The sequence below is a fragment of the Artemia sp. Qi Xiang Cuo genome, chromosome 16, assembly GCF_049724085.1.
Source record: "Artemia sp. Qi Xiang Cuo chromosome 16, ASM4972408v1, whole genome shotgun sequence".
Lineage (NCBI taxonomy): Eukaryota > Metazoa > Arthropoda > Branchiopoda > Anostraca > Artemiidae > Artemia > Artemia sp. Qi Xiang Cuo.
The window spans coordinates 55,862,918-55,881,820 of NC_142809.1; the positions used below are offsets into that span (position 1 = coordinate 55,862,918).

The 18,903-nt window shown below is 35.8% G+C and overlaps 1 protein-coding gene across 1 annotated transcript in view; it reads right to left on the reverse strand.

Annotated features, from left to right (window-relative positions):
- LOC148943114 (ras-specific guanine nucleotide-releasing factor 2-like) overlaps positions 1-18,903 on the reverse strand; it is a 441,376-nt gene that overhangs the window by 217,694 nt on the left and 204,779 nt on the right. The window contains exon 9 of the mRNA XM_089102441.1: positions 17,878-18,003. Within this exon, the coding sequence (XP_088958567.1) occupies positions 17,878-18,003 (126 nt within the window). The remainder of the gene's footprint in view (positions 1-17,877; positions 18,004-18,903) is intronic.

Consider the following 18,903-nt stretch of genomic DNA (forward strand, 5'->3'; position numbering starts at 1 on the left):
AAGGCTAAGAAACCTAGCTCAGAAAAGTCAAAAATAGAAAACTAGTCATCCCAAACTATAGGTTTCAGAAAACAAACACCTATGAAAGGCTAAGAAATCCAGCTCAGAAAAGTCAAAAGTAGCAATCCAACCATCCCAAATCATAGGTTTCATACAACACACACCTATGAAAGACTAAGAAATCCAGTTCAGAAAAGTCAAAAATAGCAAACTACATATCCCAAATCATCGGTTTCAGTCAACACACACCAACGAAAGACTGAGAAACCTAGCTCATAAAAGTCAAAAATATCAAACTAGTCATCCCAAACAATTGGTTTCAGACAACATTCACCTATGAAAGGCTATGAAATCCAGCTCAGAATAGTCAATAGTAGCAGTCCACCCACCACAACTCATAGGTTTCTGACACTACACACCTATGAATGGCTAAGAAATCCTGCTCAGAAAAGCCTGAAATAGCAACCCACCCATCCCAAATCATAGGTTTCAGACACCACACACCTACGAAAGACTAAGAAATCCGGTTATGAAAAGTCGGAAATAGCAAATTACATATCCCAAATCATAGGTTTCAGACAACAGTCACCTATGAACGGCTAAGAAACCTAGCTCAGAAAAGTCAAAAATAGCAAACTAGTCATCCCAAACTATAGGTTTCAGACAACAAACACCTATGAAAGGCTAAGAAATCCAGCTCAGAAAAGTCAAAAGTATCAATCCAGCCATCCCAAATCATAGGTTTCATACAACACACACCTAAGAAAGACTAAGAAATCCAGCTCAGAAAAGTCAAAAATAGCAAACTACAAAACCCAAATCATAGGTTTCAGACAACAGACACCTATGTACGGCTAGGAAACCTAGCTCAGAAAAGTCAAAAATAGCAAACTAGTCATCCCAAACTATAGGTTTCAGACAACAAACACCTATGAAAGGCTAAGAAATGCAGCTCAGAAAAGTCAAAAGTAGCAATCCACCCACCCCAAATCATAGGTTTCAGACAACACACCTATGAAAGACTAAGAAATCCAGCTCAGAAAAGCCTGAAATAGCAACCCACACATCCCAAATCATAGGTTTCAGACACCAGACACCTACGAAAGACTAAGAAATCCGGTTATGAAAAGTCGGAAATAGCAAATTACATATCCCAAATCATAGGTTTCAGACAACACTCACCTATGAACGGCTAAGAAACCTAGCTCAGAAAAGTCAAAAATAGCAAACTAGTCATCCCAAACTATAGGTTTCAGACAACAAACACCTATGAAAGGCTAAGAAATCCAGCTCAGAAAAGTCAAAAGTAGCAATCCACCCATCCCAAATCATAGGTTTCATACAACACACACCTATGATAGACTAAGAAATCCAGTTCAGAAAAGTCAAAAATAGCAAACTACATATCCCAAATCATCGGTTTCAGTCAACACACACCAACGAAAGACTAAGAAACCTAGCTCAGAAAAGTCAAAAATATCAAACTATTCATCCCAAACTATTGGTTTCAGTCAACATTCACCTACGAATGGCTATGAAATCCTGCTCAGAAAAGTCAAAAAATATCAACCCCCACCCACCCCAAATCATAGGTTTCAGACACTACACACCTATGAAAGACTAAGAAATCCAACTCAGAAAAGCCTGAAATAGCAACCCACACATCCCAAATCATAGGTTTCAGACACCACACACCTAAGAAAGACTAAGAAATCAGGTTCAGAAAAGTCGGAAATAGCAAAATAAACATCCCAAATCATAGGTTTCAGACAAAACTCACCTATGAACGGCTAAGAAACCTAGCTCAGAAAAGTCAAAAATAGCAAACTATTCATCCCAAACTATAGGTTTCAGACAACAAACACCTATGAAAGGTTAAGAAATCCAGCTCAGAAAAGTCAAAATTAGCAATCCACACACCCCAAATCATAGGTTTCATACACTACACACCTATGAAAGACTAAGAAATCCAGATCAGAAAAGTCAAAAATAGCAAACTACATATCCCAAATCATCGGTTTCAGTTAACACACACCAAAGAAAGACTAAGAAACCTAGCTCAGAAAAGGCAAAAATAGCAAACTATTCATCCCAAACTATTGGTTTCAGACAACATTCACCTACGAAATACTAGAAAACCTTAGCTCAGAAAAGCCTGAAATAGCAAACTATACATCCCAAATCATAATTTTCTGACAACGCATACCTATGAAAGGCTAAGAAATCCAGCTCAGAAAAGTCTAAAATAGCAAACTACACATCCCAAATCATAGGTTTCAGACAACACTCACCTATGAACGGCTAAGAAACCTAGCTCAGAAAAGTCAAAAATAGCAAACTAGTCATCCCAAACTATATGTTTCAGACAACAAACACCTATGAAAGGCTAAGAAACCCAGCTCATAAAAGCCTGAAATAGCAAACTACTCATCCCAAACTATTGGTTTCAGACAACATTCACCTATGAAATACTAGAAAACCTTAGCTCAGAAAAGCCTGAAGTAGCAAACTACACATCCCAAATCATAGGTTTCAGACACCACACATCAACGAAAGACGGGAGCTCGGGGAGAGCCTTTGAGGGTCTGTGGGTCCCTTGAGGGTCGGTGGTCCTTTGGGAGCTCGGGGGGACCTTTGGGGAGCTCGGGGGGACCTTTGGGGGCCGGGGGAGGGCCTTTGGGGTCTGGGTGGGCCTTTGGGGCGCCGGGAGGGCCTTTGGGTGCCTGGGGACATTTGGGGACCGGTGGAGGGCCTTTGGGACCCCGTTGGTCCTTTGGGAGCTCGATGGGCCTTTGGGTGGCCTGGGGATGGCATTTGGGGGTCTGGGTGGGCCTTTGGGGTGCGCCGGTGGCCCTTTGGGAGCTTGGGGGGCCTTTGAGTGTCCGGGGGGCAGTTGGGGGCCTGGGGGACATTTGGGGACCGGTGGAGGGCCTTTGGGAGCTTGGGGGTCCTTTGAGGACCGGGGGCTTCCTTCGGGGTTGGGGTAGGAGGATTGGAACCCTTTGGGGTTGGGTTAGAGGACCTCACAACACTGTTCAAATGAAACTTGTGTATTATAACGACCACACTCAAATTCTCTTCTAAAATCTCTTCAAAAATCTTCTTTTAAAATGTCTCTATCTGTTTCGCCGAAATAGTTCCATAACCTGTCTAAAACGGTTTCGCCCAAATAATCCCTAAACGCAAATTCAGCGTGTTCCTTTGTTATTGGCATCTCTGTGCTAACGCATTTCAAATTAATAGGAAACCTTCTCGCGCGCTAAAACAATTCATCGCTAAGATGTTTCTTGCCTAATTGTGTCCATGGCCTGTGGTTATTAATATCCTTTGGAGTTCGACCAGTAGAACTGTTCCCGAGGCAAAGACATTAATGACTTGGATCTATTCCTGGAGCAGTACCTGTCAGACATTACTAAACTTTGCCCGGAAACAATTTGATTAATGACTGACAGCAAAGTGAGAAAAATACTGTTTTTCCATTCTCACTGACAAAAACCATGAAACATACATAAATTGCTGTTGACATCCATGAAAGTGAGAAAGTTCCTGTTTTTTCATTCTCACTGACAAAAACCATAAAAACATACAAAAATGTGACAAAATTCCTGTTTTTCAAATTCTCACTGACAAAAACCATAAAACATCCGTAATTTGATGTTGACATCCGAGAAAAACATCAAATAAATCGACCAACACACATAACCATCCATGAAAACAACCATAAATGTGACAAAATTCATGGTTTTTCAAGTGAGAAAATTCCTGTTTTTTCATTCTCACTGAGAAAACCATAAACCACGTGGCACTGTTCGGAGTCGGACCCCCTCCTCTACTTTTGACTCTTAAAAAGTGAACTAGATCTTTCAATTTCAAAAAAAATGAGCCCTCTTTGAAGTTTATACGAGCATCCCTTCCCTAAGAACCATATATGTCCCCAAGGAATAACTTACAACGCCTGCTCCCGGGCCCTGGGGGTCTGTGTCGGCACCGGAGTTTTTGTTGTATGATCTTTGAACTATTTTTAACAAAATGGCTATCTCAAAATTTTATCGGAAGCATTTGGGAAAAAAGGGAGTCGGGGCTGGTTACCCTCCAATATCTTTTGACACTTAAAAAGTGAACTAGAACTTTCAATTTCCAATCAATTGAACCCTCTCTGAAGTTTATACGAGCATTCCTTCCATAAGAACCATATATAAACCCAGGGCATAACTTATAACCCCTGCCCTGAAGACTGGGAAGAGAGTGTCCTGCTCAAAGATGTAATTTCTATAATTTACAACTGCGATTAAGAAAATGACTATCTTAAAATTTTTATTGGACGTGTTTAGGGAAATGGTGGACGTGGAACGGGACGTTAGTTGCCTTCCAATCACATTTGACTAGTAAAAAGGACCTTTGCCAATCAAAGGAGCCTTTTTGAAGTTTCTACGACAACGCTTTCTATAAAAACCTTATTATTTTTATATAATACAAAAAGTATAATTTTTTATAAGATTTTGATTGTATAATTGTATTATTTTTTTTCCCAGGCTCTGGGAAAAAAATAATAATAAAGAAATAGATAATAAAACATAGGAGCCATATGGCCTTTACTATAGACAACGCTATAGCGTTGCCTCTGATAGGGAACCGAGACTCTGTCAGGTCAATGAACAGTATAATTAATATAATGCCTGCAGCTTGACTGTGTAATTCTTATACACTGGTTTTTATGTACACGTATTATAATGGATGCCTTCCAGACTGTTTTACAGAAATATTTCGGAAAAGGTCCAACGTTCATTGTCACGGAACTCAGACAAGGGGAGATATTGAGGTTCCTCGCCTAGTTTCAAGTAGGACTTCTTTTTCAGTTATCTATAGAGGGGATAAGCTATGGAATAAGCTTATTCCAAGTACCAAGGAATTACCCATGGGTCAAATTAAATCTGAGTTACGTGTGGGGTCGCGTGGTAAATACACCTTCAAAACAGATTGAGATTGATGGAATTAAAATTGACAATAATTGTCTTTTTTGTTTTTTGCTTCGAGATCATTATATTATGTTGTTTTATTGTGCATGAATTATTTATGTAATTTTTTTTTTCGGTACACGGTTTTACCCTTCTGCTTATAATAGAATATACTTGTTGTTTTTATTTTGTTTTTTTCTTCTATTTTTTTCTTTTTTTGTAAGTTGCACACTCTCGCAAGCGCCACTTTTGGTTTGCTACCGAATGATTTTGTCTCTGTTTTTTTTTTTATATATAATTATATAAATATAATTATAATATATAATTATTTTTTTATATATTTTATTTTTTTATATTATTTATTTATTTATATATTATTTATTTATATATTTATTTTTATATATTATATTTTTTTATATTGCTTTTACTGCTACTTCTAGTGTTTTATTCGTAAGCTGGAAGGGATTGGGAATGGAGGTAACAAGGCACATTCCTTTCTTTTTTGGTCTTGGGTGTCATAGTGGTAATATATGATGTGAGTTATTAATTATTTCAAAATAGTTATTAGTCAAAATAGTTATTTCGATGAGACAGAGCGACATCACAAAGATTACGGTCCTAGAGGCAAACTCTCTGATATAGCCACCATATATTAAAAATGATCAGGAATTAAATAAAAAAAAGTTGTTTTTTTTTAATGACAATAGACTTGATACAGACAGAAATTCCTGTATATCAGGGGTGCTGCCACTCTTCCACTGACTGATCTTGCTTTAACCTATTGCGAGGTAGGAGAAGGTAAAGGAAAAGTATTTAAGAGAAACTAGAACTTCGTGGCAGAGAGCGAGGCTTTCAACAGGTTGGGGTGAAGGAGTACTGTGGCAATGCTTTGTTATGACAAATTGTATCTAAAATAAGAAATAAAATTGCTATTGAGACTCACTGAAACGAAAAACTTGTAACGTATTAAATGAAAAAAAAATTGATAACATTGAATCAAAGAGGTGGGATAATATAATATTAGCAGAAGTAGTATCGTATTTATTGACAGAAAATAAAGAAGTATACCAAAATAGAAATAAAAAAATAGAAAAATAGAAAAAATAAGAAAAAAATAAAAGAGATAAAGTGCCACACTACTCTGTGGAAACAGGACGTGATCGAATGGGATGGGAGAAGGCAAAGAAAAATCATTTTAAAGAAATTTTAACATCATGGTAGGAAATGAGGCTTTCAACAGTTTAGGGCGAAGGAGGACTGCGGTAATGCTTTGTAAATACAGATTATATCATAGGAAGCGCAATAGCGCTGCCTAGATAAAGAACGATGTTGGCATAATGTATTACTTATTTTTTTTTTAAACCAGGGCAGATTTTATCGAAGTAGTTGTCGTAAAAACTTTGAAAAGGGCTCATTGAATTGGAAATTTGAACTCTTTTTAATAGTCGAAAGTGATCACAGTACAACGAACCCCCTTCCCAGGTCCACCATTTCCCCAAACATATCCAATCAAAATTTTGAGATAGTTATTTTATTCAACATAGTTTAAAAGTCTGAAAATTATTTCTTTGAGGATGACAACCCCCCCCCCCTCCCCACAGTTCTCAGGAAAAGGATTGTAAGTTACACCCGGGGGGCATATAATGTTTCTTATAGAATGTAAGGACATACAAACTTGGGGGGGGGGGGCTTATTGGATTGGTAATCAGAAATTATAAGGCCCTTTTGGAAATACAAAGTCATTGGAGGGCTTAAACCCCCCACACCACGTATTTTTTGGAAATGGAGCTGATATGAATTTTGAGTTAGTCATTTTATCATGTAATAAAGCTTTTGGGGTTGAAACAAACCCCCATAACCTTGGGGCAGGGGTTGTAAGTTATGCCCCGGGAGCATCTAAGGTTTCTGTGGAAGCAATGGTTGTATAAACCTTAGAGGAGGTACATTTAGTTGAAAATTAGAGGTTCTAGTTCTATTTTATGAGTTATGAGTGACGGAGGGCAACTAGCCCACCTCACTTATTCAGTTGGAAATTCGATCCCTTTTTAATAGTCGAAAGTGATTGCAGAGCAATGAACCAGGCCCTCAGGACAAGGATTGTAAGTTATACGCTGGGGGGCATATAAGGTTTTTTATAGTAAGGATGGACGTAAAGACTTGGGGGGACTCATTGGATTGGAAATCAGAGGTTCTAATGTCCTTTTGAAATTCAATGTGATTGGAGGGCAGAAACCCCCCACGCCTCGTATTTTCCGGTAATGCAGCTGATAGAAATTTTGAGTTAGTCATTTTATCATATAACAAGGCTTCTGGGGTTGAAACAAACTCCAAGAACCTGGAAGCAAGGGTTTTAAGTTATGCCCCGGGAGCATTTAAGGTTCTGGTGGAAGCGATGGCTGTATAAACCTTAGAAGAGGCTCATTTAATTGAAAATTAAAAGTTCTAGTTCCATTTTGTGAGTCATAAGTGATGGAGGGCAACTAGCACCCCTCCCCGACTACCTTTGTTTTCACCAAACGAGTCTGATTAAAATTGTGAGATAGCTCTTTTGTTCAAAATAGTCCAAAGAACACACAACAATGCTTCTAGGGTTGACACAACCCCCCAGTGCCCTGGGATAGGGTTGTAAGTCATACCCTGGGGGCATATAAGATTCTTATAGAATGGGTGGTCGCATAAACTTCAAATGTGACTCATTTGATCTAAAATTGGAAATTAAAGTGCCCTTTTTAAGATTCAAAAGTGATTTGAGAGCAACTAGATTTGAGAGCAAAATATTTCGGAAAAGGTCCAACGTTCATTGTCACGGAACTCAGACAAGGGGAGATATTGAGGTTCCTCGCCTAGTTTCAAGTAGGACTTCTTTTTCAGTTATCTATAGAGGGGATAAGCTATGGAATAAGCTTATTCCAAGTACCAAGGAATTACCCATGGGTCAAATTAAATCTGAGTTACGTGTGGGGTCGCGTGGTAAATACACCTTCAAAACAGATTGAGATTGATGGAATTAAAATTGACAATAATTGTCTTTTTTGTTTTTTGCTTCGAGATCATTATATTATGTTGTTTTATTGTGCATGAATTATTTATGTAATTTTTTTTTTCGGTACACGGTTTTACCCTTCTGCTTATAATAGAATATACTTGTTGTTTTTATTTTGTTTTTTTCTTCTATTTTTTTTCTTTTTTGTAAGTTGCACACTCTCGCAAGCGCCACTTTTGGTTTGCTACCGAATGATTTTGTCTCTGTTTTTTTTTTTATATATAATTATATAAATATAATTATAATATATAATTATTTTTTTATATATTTTATTTTTTTATATTATTTATTTATTTATATATTATTTATTTATATATTTATTTTTATATATTATATTTTTTTATATTGCTTTTACTGCTACTTCTAGTGTTTTATTCGTAAGCTGGAAGGGATTGGGAATGGAGGTAACAAGGCACATTCCTTTCTTTTTTGGTCTTGGGTGTCATAGTGGTAATATATGATGTGAGTTATTAATTATTTCAAAATAGTTATTAGTCAAAATAGTTATTTCGATGAGACAGAGCGACATCACAAAGATTACGGTCCTAGAGGCAAACTCTCTGATATAGCCACCATATATTAAAAATGATCAGGAATTAAATAAAAAAAAGTTGTTTTTTTTTAATGACAATAGACTTGATACAGACAGAAATTCCTGTATATCAGGGGTGCTGCCACTCTTCCACTGACTGATCTTGCTTTAACCTATTGCGAGGTAGGAGAAGGTAAAGGAAAAGTATTTAAGAGAAACTAGAACTTCGTGGCAGAGAGCGAGGCTTTCAACAGGTTGGGGTGAAGGAGTACTGTGGCAATGCTTTGTTATGACAAATTGTATCTAAAATAAGAAATAAAATTGCTATTGAGACTCACTGAAACGAAAAACTTGTAACGTATTAAATGAAAAAAAAATTGATAACATTGAATCAAAGAGGTGGGATAATATAATATTAGCAGAAGTAGTATCGTATTTATTGACAGAAAATAAAGAAGTATACCAAAATAGAAATAAAAAAATAGAAAAATAGAAAAAATAAGAAAAAAATAAAAGAGATAAAGTGCCACACTACTCTGTGGAAACAGGACGTGATCGAATGGGATGGGAGAAGGCAAAGAAAAATCATTTTAAAGAAATTTTAACATCATGGTAGGAAATGAGGCTTTCAACAGTTTAGGGCGAAGGAGGACTGCGGTAATGCTTTGTAAATACAGATTATATCATAGGAAGCGCAATAGCGCTGCCTAGATAAAGAACGATGTTGGCATAATGTATTACTTATTTTTTTTTTAAACCAGGGCAGATTTTATCGAAGTAGTTGTCGTAAAAACTTTGAAAAGGGCTCATTGAATTGGAAATTTGAACTCTTTTTAATAGTCGAAAGTGATCACAGTACAACGAACCCCCTTCCCAGGTCCACCATTTCCCCAAACATATCCAATCAAAATTTTGAGATAGTTATTTTATTCAACATAGTTTAAAAGTCTGAAAATTATGTCTTTGAGGATGACAACCCCCCCCCCCTCCCCCCAGTTGTCAGGAAAAGGATTGTAAGTTACACCCAGGGGGCATATAATTTTTCTTATAGAATGTAAGGACATACAAACTTGGGGGGGGGGCTTATTGGATTGGTAATCAGAAATTATAAGGCCCTTTTGGAAATACAAAGTCATTGGAGGGCTTAAACCCCCCACACCTCGTATTTTTTGGAAATGGAGCTGATATGAATTTTGAGTTAGTCATTTTATCATGTAATAAAGCTTTTGGGGTTGAAACAAACCCCCATAACCTTGGGGCAGGGGTTGTAAGTTATGCCCCGGGAGCATCTAAGGTTTCTGTGGAAGCAATGGTTGTATAAACCTTAGAGGAGGTACATTTAGTTGAAAATTAGAGGTTCTAGTTCTATTTTATGAGTTATGAGTGACGGAGGGCAACTAGCCCACCTCACTTATTCAGTTGGAAATTCGATCCCTTTTTAATAGTCGAAAGTGATTGCAGAGCAATGAACCAGGCCCTCAGGACAAGGATTGTAAGTTATACGCTGGGGGGCATATAAGGTTTTTTTATAGTAAGGATGGACGTAAAGACTTGGGGGGGACTCATTGGATTGGAAATCAGAGGTTCTAATGTCCTTTTGAAATTCAATGTGATTGGAGGGCAGAAACCCCCCACGCCTCGTATTTTCCGGTAATGCAGCTGATAGAAATTTTGAGTTAGTCATTTTATCATATAACAAGGCTTCTGGGGTTGAAACAAACTCCAAGAGCCTGGAAGCAAGGGTTTTAAGTTATGCCCCGGGAGCATTTAAGGTTCTGGTGGAAGCGATGGCTGTATAAACCTTAGAAGAGGCTCATTTAATTGAAAATTAAAAGTTCTAGTTCCATTTTGTGAGTCATAAGTGATGGAGGGCAACTAGCACCCCTCCCTGACTACCCTTCTTTTCATCAAACGAGTCTGATTAAAATTGTGAGATAGCTCTTTTGTTCAAAATAGTCCAAAGAACACACAACAATGCTTCTAGGGTTGACACAACCCCCCAGTGCCCTGGGATAGGGTTGTAAGTCATACCCTGGGGGCATATAAGATTCTTATAGAATGGGTGGTCGCATAAACTTCAAATGTGACTCATTTGATCTAAAATTGGAAATTAAAGTGCCCTTTTTAAGATTCAAAAGTGATTTGAGAGCAACTAGCCCCCCCCCCCCACGCCCATCGTTTCCCCAAATACATACAATCAAAATTTTGAGATAGCAATTTTGTTCATCGTAGTTGAAGGGTCTGGAAATTACATCGTTGAGGAAAACAACCCGACCCCCACATCTCTCAAGGATTGTAAGTTATAAGCCTTTTATAGAAAGGATGGTCGTATATACTTTGGAGGGGACTCATAGGAATGGTAATCAGAATTTCTAGTGCCCTTATTAAGAGTAAAAGCGATCAGAGGGCAGCTACCCCTCCCCCCTACAACTCGTGTTTTCCCGAATTTTCATTCAAAATAGTCCAAAGGTCACATAAAAAGGCTTTTGGGTTTAATACAAGTAGAGATGCCCCTATTGACCCCACGGGGCCCTACTGCTGCCACCTAAAACTTTTTTGCACCCCAAATATGGGCATAGCCTCCCTAGGGAGATCACGTGGTTAATGGGGTCAATGACCTCTTTCTCCAGGTGTGTTTTTGGCACGCTCTCAGCGAATATTATGATCCAGAAATAGTATTTGTTGTTGTTTCCGAGGCAAATGTCAAGGTCTATGTTGTTGTTGTTGTTGTAAGTGCATGCTCTCAGCGAATGTTATGATCCAGAAATAGTATTTGTTGTTGTTGCTCGAGCCAAATGTTATGAGTTTCCTGGAAACAGTTAGATCACGTGTTTCCTTCTCAGCCAATCAGCGAGTCGGATACATATCCTTTCTCAGCCAATCAGAGGGCTTGTTAGATATGATTTCCCCGTTACATAACAATTCGCCCTTGAGATTTTGTATATAACGGACATGCAATGTGATTAAATTATCAGAAAGTATCGTGACACAATTGAAACAACATTGGATAAATTTGATGAATTAGAAGCATTGACAACCTCAATTTACCATGTAAGTTCCGTTTTTATTTTCAAAATAAAATTATTTTCCGTGGTCACCCGCCAGTATATTCAGGTAAATCCCCCCCATACAATACAAACATCACTTTACAATCTTTATACTCGATAGAAAACATAAAAGGTGTTCTTTTACCCTCAAAACCTAACCCCCCCCCCACCCATCCATCATTGTTTTTACAACCAAATTCTCGCAAAAAGAAATAATTATCCTCTCGAAAAATTTAGCTTTTCCATATTGTAATCTTTTCTCTAACAGAGACTTCCGTCACTGTTGTTATTAAGCGTTCTGTTTTGACATAATGCTCCAGCGCGAAGCCTATAATTAGCTGTCACCCCTTTTCCTTTCTGTATACATGATCTGGTCTTACACAATCGAGGTTTTCAGCGCTTTTACGTAATTCAGTGTTTGTCTGAAAATAGCGGTCAGCTAATTTTGTCTGCAAATTAGCGATAGACCTATGGTGGGTTAATTTTCATAAATTTAGGGGAGGGGGCGTGAATCCGTGATTTTTGATGGGGAGGGGGTTAGCACTTTTAATAGTGACAAAATATAAATGAAAAGATAATTGTTTCTTACTTCAGTGTCTAACCATTTCTCTTCGAAATTTAGCGATTTTAGCTATAACAATTTTCCTAAATTTAGGGGAGGGGGCGTGAATCCAGGATTTTTGTTGGGGGGGGGGGGTTAGTGCTTTTATTAGTGACAAAATAGAAAATGAAAGATTGTTTTTATCATAATTGTTTTCGACTTCAGTGTCTAACCATTTCTCATTGACATTTTAGCGATTTTAACTATAACAATTTTCCTAAATTTAGGGGAGGGGGCGTGAATCCGTGATTTTTGTTGGGGAGGGGGTTAGCGCTTTTATTAGTGACAAAATAGAAATGAAAGATTGTTTTTATCATAATTGTTTTCTACTTCGTTGTGCGAACCATTTCTCTTTGACACTTTAGCGATTTTAACTATAGCATTTGAATAAAAGGTAGTAAGATATATTCGGTATTGATCTGGCATGCGCTTGAATAAAAAACTGAACGTTCGTATAATAATGCTTTGAGTTATTTCTGAGAAAAGTTGAATTTATTATAATCAAACTATGATTTTCAGAGTTTAGGTTGCTTTCGACAAAGATTTCTCTTTACATACGGCAAATTTTTACATGGTGACTGATCCATGGCCCTTCCAAATGTGATAGAAGCTACTACACCATGCTTCAATCTCTTTTTACGTATTCAAACTGAATGTTCGTATAACAATGCTTCGAATTATTCCTCAGAAAATTGACCCCTTCAAATATTTACTCAGAGGAGCAGTTGCTGAAATGTAAAACATTACTTATTTAACAATCATTTTCACAGTTTTCAAGTTGGGATCTTTGAACACACTCCCTCCTTCTTAGTTTATTCTATGAAAGTGAGCTGTATTTGTTAGAGTTTCAGAAACATTACATATTTATTTAATTTAAACACTTTTTTTTCAGATATAATAATGTTTGGTGTGATTGACACAGAATATATTGGTCTAAAATATTCCTCAACTGGCATTATCTTCGAAGCAGCTTTCTTACTCCTAGACAATCAACGACGTGAAATTCATTGCTAATAAATGGAACATCAGATACAATATGTATAAGTACGGGAAAAACAGATGGAGTCCAACACTAAATTTTATAAATCGAAATGGCTTTTACGCTAAAACCATACGACCACATAATGAAAATGGCTATGAAATATAACATGTACAAGAGGAAATTCAGGAAATATGCAGTTTTTTCAGTGTGCAAGCTGTTTATGTTAAGGGAAACGTGCCAACTGATAAACTCTTACTAGAAAAATGTGATAAAAACATAGAATTATTCAATTTAGAAGACTTCAAATGTGAGAAATACCTGCATTCAGTCCATGACCCAGAAGAAGAAGTTAAATATTTCGCTCAATGGATACCGGAAAAGATACCTGACATGGAAAAATGCATCAGATATCCAAAGTCCTAAACTTGGTCCTCCTCATATCAAATGGATTAAGCTTCTTATTTTTTAAATATGTCATTATTTTTTTTTTCAAATGTTTTTAAATATGTTTAAGCAATAAATATATTAAGACTCAACAGTTTTATTCCTTAGAATAGTCCATCGAAATCAAAAGTAGACTTTCGAAGCCAAAATGCCAGTGTACAACCTTTCAGCCTAAGCCCGTTGGAAAACCCTACATACTCTCACTTAAACCAGTAGGTTAATACTAAAAGTTTAAAGAGTTCCACTGACCTTACACTTTCGGATCAAACATACCAGGGAACAAACTTTCAGGTTCAGTATGTAGGAGAACCCTAAATGCTCACCCCTAAAAAGGTAAGTTAACCCTAAACGCTTAAAGAATTTCTCTGAAATCGAACTTTCAGGTTCAACATGTTGGAGAACCCTAAATAGTCACCCCTAAAAAGGTAAGTTAACCCTAAAAGCTTAAAGAATTTCTCTGAAATTACACTTTCAGATCCAACAGGTCAGGGAACAAACTTTCAGGTTCAGCATGTAGGAGAACCCTAAATGCTCATCCCTAAAAAGGTAAGTTAACCCTAAACGCTTAAAGAATTTCTCTGAAATCACACTTTCAGGTTAGGTTAGGTAGGACCCCGACCCACACTACCACAACCCCGAAGTAACCCCCGGCCCCAAAGCCCCCCCGGGCCCCCAAAGACCCTCCGGACCCCGCAATACTTTTCAAAAGGCTTTATTATATCTTTTCAGAACAAGTTCTTTTCTTAATATACTTCCTAAACCCATTTTACAAGTTGGAGTACCCATACTTTTCACCCACAACTTTACAGCTTTTGAATGCTCCAACACCAAGCAATACTTTTCAAATGGCATTTCAGAACAAGTTATTTTCTTAATGTCCTTCCTAAACCCATTTTACAAGTTGAATCATCCTTCCTTTTCACCCACAACTTTACTTTACAGCTTTTTGGATACCCCAACACCAAGAAATACCTTTCAAAAGGAATTTCAGAGCAAGTTCCTTCTTAATGTCCTTTCTAAACCCATTTTATAAGTTGAAGCATCCTTCCTTTTCACCCACAACTTTACTTTACAGCTTTTTGGATACCTCAACACCAAATATACCATTTAAAAGTCATTTCAGATCAACATCTCTTCTTACTGTTCTTACTAAACCCATTTTCCAACTTGAAGCAACCTTCCGTTTCACCCACAACTTTACTTTACAGCTTTTTGGATACCTCAACACCAAGGAATACCTTTCAAAAGGCATTTCAGAGCAAGTTCCTTTCTTAATATCCCTTCTAAACCCATTTTCCAACTCTTTTCTTGATGTTCTTCTTAAAAAAATAGTCTGGATTTGAAAATTTGCAAATAACAATAGATTTTTGTTTTATAGTTCCGGTCACGCTCGCCAAGTAAAAATTTTACAGATGGGCTGAATTCACATTTTAGAGTCAAAAAGTGCACACAAAAAGCAATTTTTTCACAAGAGAACATTTTCAACTAAAAGTAGAGTGAGGATGTGATAAACTTATTAGAGTGACAAAAACTTTTTCCCACAAGAGGACATTTTTCAACTAAAAGTAAAGAGCTACCAGACTAAATCAAAGATATGATGAAATAATAACGAAAAATTGTTCAAACTTAAATTTTCTGTAAAGTTATGTTTAGCGATAAACTTATTAGAGTGACAAAAAACTTTTTCCCACAAGAGGACACTTTTCAACCAAAAGTAAAGAGCTACCAGACTAAATCAAAGATATGATGAAATAAGAACGAATAATTGTTCAAACTTAAATTTTCTGTAAAGTCATGTTTAGCGATAAACTTATTAGAGTGACAAAAAACTTTTTCCCACAAGAGGACACTTTTCAACTAAAAGTAAAGAGCTACCAGACTAAATCAAAGATATGATGAAATAATAACGAATAATTGTTCAAACTTATATTTTCTGTAAAGTTATGTCTGGTTCCTCAGAAAGCGACGTTCACTAAATAGTTTGGGCAATCCCAAAGGGGTAATTTTGACCTTGAAAACAAACCCCCAGAATCAAGACCGGGAACGCAAAATTTTGAGAATGTAATTAAAAAAGCGCACCAACTTGTAAGAGAATATGGCTGTGAAATGTTGGCAACACTAGCCCTTGAACTAAATATATCGAAAAAAATAATACGAAAGATCTGACCTTTGATTTAAAGTTTTTAAAGAAGTCTGCTCGCTCGGTTTCAGCCTCCTGACTGATGAACTAAAGAAGACTCATTTCGAACAAAAAAACTATACGCATGCAAGTATTAAAAGGGCATATGAACAATTTAATAGGCAGCGCTGCTCTATCATAGCTATTAATATTATTGATATTTTAAAGGAGATAATTTGATTGGAAATTAAAAGTTGTAGTACCCTTTTTAAGAGTCAAAAGAGATTGGAGGACAATCAGCCCTCCTTTTTATCTCATAATTTTCCAAACTTTTCCAATCAAAATTTTAAGATAGCCATTTTTTTCAGCATAGCTGAACGACCTTGTAACTGTATCTCCAGGGCTATTGCGTAGGTCAACCCCCCAAAGTTGTGCCATTTGCCCATTACGTTTAAAAAATAAATGTTGCATTAAGACTAAATCAAAACGCACTGTGCGTGTGCTGTTTGTCAATAAGACATCTCAGCAATATCCCAGTAACAACTGAGGGTATTAGGTTTAAACTTTCGAGGCTACCTCTATTACTTCTTCTGCTCTTAAAATTTAACTAAATCAAAAGAGTGTAAGTGTATTCAAGCAGTCAAAGAGCATAGATAGAACTTTTTGCAGATAGTATTAATTTTTATTTTTCAAGTGAACTAGAGGAGGTATAAAACTAAATTAAACAGTACTATTTGTGTCTAGATTTTTAAAAGGGTGTATGTTGTCAAATATTGTTGAAAAAGTTTCTCCAGCATACAAATTACAGGCAAAACCACAAATTCTTAAAAAAAACGAAAAGATTTAAACTATTATTTTCTTTTTCCCTGAAAAAGACTATCTTAATATAAAACGAACGGAAATTAATTAAAAACAAATTCCAAAAAATAAGTTTTTCAAAGAAAAGTAAAAAACTCTATTAAACCAAAAATGAGCAAAAGTAAAATCAAATAATCTACCAAGCGTAAAACTACCACAAATCATCATCGATAAATAAATGAAACCCAAAATGAACGGAAATTACAATAAATAACCGATTCAAACTTAAAACGAGCAGAAATTAACATTAGTAGGGCTCAAAACTATTTTGCTCTCCCATGGCCAGAACATAATCCATAATTTCGCTTTACAGAACTTTTTTACTTTTAAAAAAGAATTTTTAAGAATTTTTTTACTTTTAAATGTTTTTACTTTTATAACTTTAATAAATCAAATTTTTTTAACATTTTAAGAAATAAATATCAGCACATGAAAATTAAACTGACAATGCACATTCACTTTTTTTTCAGTAATGTGCAAATTATGTTCTGGCCTTGGGAAGGCATAGGGGATTGCGAGCTCTACTCATGTTAATTTCTGCTTGTTTTGTCTTTGACTCGGTTATTTATTGTAATTTCTGCTCGTTTTGGGTTTAGTTTATTTATTGATTCTGTTTGTGGTAGCTTTACGCTTGGTAGAATATTTGATTCTATTTTTGCTCATATTTGGTTTAATGGAGTTCTTTATTTTTCTTTGAAAAACTGTATTTTTTGGAAAAAGTTTTTTTAATTAGTCTAAAATGAAGCTACTTCTAAAAGTATAAACATCTTTAATATAAGCGAAAATACTATTATTACTGAGACTAGCGGAAACGAAAAACTTGTACCGTATTAAACTGAAAAAATTTATAAAATTGAATCTTAGGGGTGGGCTAATATAGTATTCATAGAAGTAGTATCGCATTTATTGAAAGTAAATAAAGAAGTATTCCAAAATATAAATAAAAAAAAATCGAAAACAGAAAAAATAGACAAAAAAGATAAAAATAAAGAACTAGAAATAAATATAAATTAAATAAAGAAGTATACCACGCTACGTCATGGAAATAACGTAGCGTGGTATCAGAAGATCCGTATAGTATTAGTGGTATCAGTATCATGGTATCACCGTAGTATCACATTTATTGAACGTAAATAAAGAAGTATACTGAAATACAAATAAAGAAAGATAGAAAATAGAAAATTAAATAGAATAAAAACTAGAAAAAAGAAAATGAATAGAAATGAAATAAAGAAGTATACAACAAAGTGACAATTTTTTCTAATGGACTTACAGAAAATAAAAATAAAGACCCACCTCATCATGCATTTGCCTTGACAGGTCTTCTAAATGTATTCTTGCATTTTCCAGGCTTTTCCTTTCAACATGATTATGTGGCGTGTGGGCAAGGAGTTCGTGCAGGGTAATGATGTATCGGGGTATCTAAATAGAAAGATAAATCAAGTTGAACAATTTTCTGGGAGCATAAATGTCTACCTTTATTATAAATGAAAGGCCATTCTTAATGAGACAAGCAAAAAATGAGAGATTTTTACCTGATTAATTCAAACAAAGAAATGTGAAATAAAAGTAGTGATACCGCAGCAAGAAATAAAGACAAATAAAACTACATATTTAGGTATTTCAATAAAAACAGAGGGTGCAAAATAATTGTGGAGGGCACAGCTTCAGTAAAGACCTCTCCAATATGCAAACTACATTGAAAATAGTCTGCAAAACATAGCAAGACTTCTTTGGGGGGGGGGTCAAGGACAAGAAGTACCCTCTGAGGTCGTGTCTGAGCCTGTGTATGGGTCTTTGCAAGTAGAATTAAACATAGACAAATTTGAGTTTGAATAAACGAATCTGGAATAGCATTAGAAGGGCACCTAATTTTAATGTGAATTTTAAAATAAGAAACAGTTTGAAACCCATAAAATATTAAAACTAAATTTTTAGAAAAGCGAGTACAAACTCCAGAAAATAAACATACACAATATTTAAGCACAGTTAAACTCCTGCATAATAATAGGAAAAATAGATAAAAAAAAACGGACACACACCCAAGCAAAGAAGATAAAATACAGTGGAAAATCAATACACTTTCATCAAGCCATTTATTCCAAACTGACTAACCTTGACAAAAACTGAAATACAAAATCGTAGCAAGGAAAGCGTTTAAGGCTACTGAAAAACAAACAAAAAACAAATAAGAAAATAGAGAAGTAACAAGATAAAATAACCGAGGTAAAAAAAAGATCAGACCTTCGGTAATGAAAATACAATCAAATCGCAAAAATTGGAAAATATCCAGATTTTTTTGGAGGAGGTGCTTCACCACTA